The sequence below is a fragment of the Sinocyclocheilus anshuiensis genome, unplaced genomic scaffold (assembly GCF_001515605.1).
Source record: "Sinocyclocheilus anshuiensis isolate Anshui unplaced genomic scaffold, SAMN03320099.WGS_v1.1 scaffold1408, whole genome shotgun sequence".
Taxonomy (NCBI): domain Eukaryota; kingdom Metazoa; phylum Chordata; class Actinopteri; order Cypriniformes; family Cyprinidae; genus Sinocyclocheilus; species Sinocyclocheilus anshuiensis.
In genome coordinates this window covers 546,488-548,715 of record NW_015547704.1, presented here as the reverse complement: position 1 = coordinate 548,715, position 2,228 = coordinate 546,488, and the positions used below count along the sequence as shown (strand labels likewise).

The following is a 2,228-nucleotide window of genomic DNA, read 5'->3' as shown; positions in this document are numbered from 1 at the left end:
CATAAAATGTGCTGCACACATCTGAATATTTGGGTTGAAGTGTTCTGGAACAGTGTTGTAAATAGAACTTAACCACTGATTTCTAGTCGTGTCTTCTTTTGGAAGGCCAAACAAAGTAGTTTTGCTTTCACAATGAAACACACAGCGTCACACACGGTGGCCTTGAGTGAGCGGAGGCCAGCAGGCTTGCGGCAACCACATGTGACGACACCGGGCTGGACTCCGCTTCGTCCACGGTGAAAGCCGATCCGGCGATCCACAGCGCAAAGTTGATGTATTTCCTCAGCGACCAGCACGGATCAGCTCCAGGCATGACGAAGCAGATATCGTCCTCTTTTGTAAGACCAAACAAAGTAGTTTCGCTTTCACAACGAAGCACACAGCGTCTTCACGACATGGCGGCAGCAACAACAATACTACAGCGAGAATAAAAGTTACGCCTTCTTTCTTTGCGTGAACATTTGGGCGGCGTTATGCAAATCTTCCCACATTGTGACGTAGATATGTGGGGGCGTGTTAGAACGAGTCGTTTTAGGTAGGCGTGGTTGACTCTTAACTTTTATAGAGAATATCTCTTTGGATTTGAGACTTTAGTCTTTGTAACTTTACAGATCTTCTTTATGCACCAAGAGCTTGTAACAGTCCAAAGAGAAAGGAAAAATTGAAATCGCATCATATGACCCCTTTAAAGTTCTGCATACTTGAGTGACAGGTGGATTGCCGCTGCTGACACTACTAGCCATTTGTTTGCTGTCTGTTAGCCATCACGTCACCTCAGCTAATGCCAGCTGCTGGACTTGGCATCTCTGCCACGTTTGTGCTTTTTTCAGGATTATTTTATACAATTATCAAATAATATGGCTTGCTGTGCGGTTAATTATACTAACAGACCATCCAAGAAGTCTGGGCTCCATTTTTTCCAGTGAGTGAAATTCTAATATAATTTTATTTATTCATTTATTTAATTAATTTAAAATAATTTATTTATTATTTATAATTTTACTTAAAACTTTACTACACTACAGAATCTGACAGACCGTGATGAGCTGTAGGCTGAAACCGGCTGTATAAAACAGTAGAATGTAGCATTAGCTCCTTAGCCTGAGCTAACTTGATCACGTCGAGCTAGGCGGGCGTGGTTTCAGCAACCAGGCACCTCAGCTCCACCCACATCCCGCCTCTTTGCCCATTTTTTATTACCCTGGAGTGACGTACGGTGACTTGCTGCCAAGATGGCGACAGCTGGCTCCACCCACTTTGGCCTTCAAAAATGCTCTTCAGAAACCTACGGGTGACGTCATGGACACTATGTCCATTGTTTTATACAGTCTATGGTGCGGACTTACACCTGCAGCTCACCCTTTCTAGTCTTGCATACAGTGAAAGTGTCAGCACATGTATGGCACATAAATGACTGTACTAAGTAGTGGGCCCACTAGATGGCCACACTCACAGTTGGGCCATTCCTGAGAAAAAAAATTATGATTATGAATGATTACGATAAAAACAACAGCAGGTGAAGTGGAAACAACATAAATTAGCCACTGCTGATGCTGCTGTTGCACAGCTTCCTTAATAGTGTAAGATGGTTTAACTGATCCATGTGGGTAAATAAAATATTATGTTCAGTATTATATCAATTTATGAGAAATGATTTATGTTCTGTGTGGAACCAATCTTGGGACACGGAACAAATCTGGAGCATTATTCACTAATTGGTGTTTACAAAAACTGTATGATAATTAGATGAGAGAAAACATGAATCACATCAATATAAAGAATAAATCAGATTACTCTTCAGTTATCAACTGTCACATTTTTCTATGTAAATTTCTTTTTTAATACCATGTTTGTTAAAAAATAGACAAAAAGTGTAAAATAGGGGGGGAAAGTAGTTGTCATATGATGAGATGATGAGAGAGTGGGGCTTCCTCTCTGAGGACCAGTTCAGATTGAATTCTTGCAGACATGATCTTACCACAGTTTCTCCAGTTTACACTGAGGATCCTTTAGTCCTTCACAGAGCTGCTTCAGTCCTGAGTCTCCTAGTTTATTCCATGACAGATCTAGTTCTCTCAGGTGTGAGGGGTTTGATCTCAGAGCTGAAGCCAGAGCAGCACAACCTTCGTCTGTGATTTCACAATACCTCAACCTGCAGAGAAACACTAACTCTGTCAGTTCATAACATAGATTAATAAAAAATAATAATACTTTAATAAAACATTAAA

General features: G+C 40.9%; 1 protein-coding gene across 1 annotated transcript in view; it reads right to left on the bottom strand.

Annotated features, from left to right (window-relative positions):
* Positions 1–2,228, bottom strand: part of LOC107703968 (NACHT, LRR and PYD domains-containing protein 12-like) — a 16,186-nt gene that overhangs the window by 2,094 nt on the left and 11,864 nt on the right. Inside the window, exon 9 of the mRNA XM_016506779.1 lies at positions 1,979–2,152. Coding sequence (XP_016362265.1) covers positions 1,979–2,152 — 174 coding nt within the window. The remainder of the gene's footprint in view (positions 1–1,978; positions 2,153–2,228) is intronic.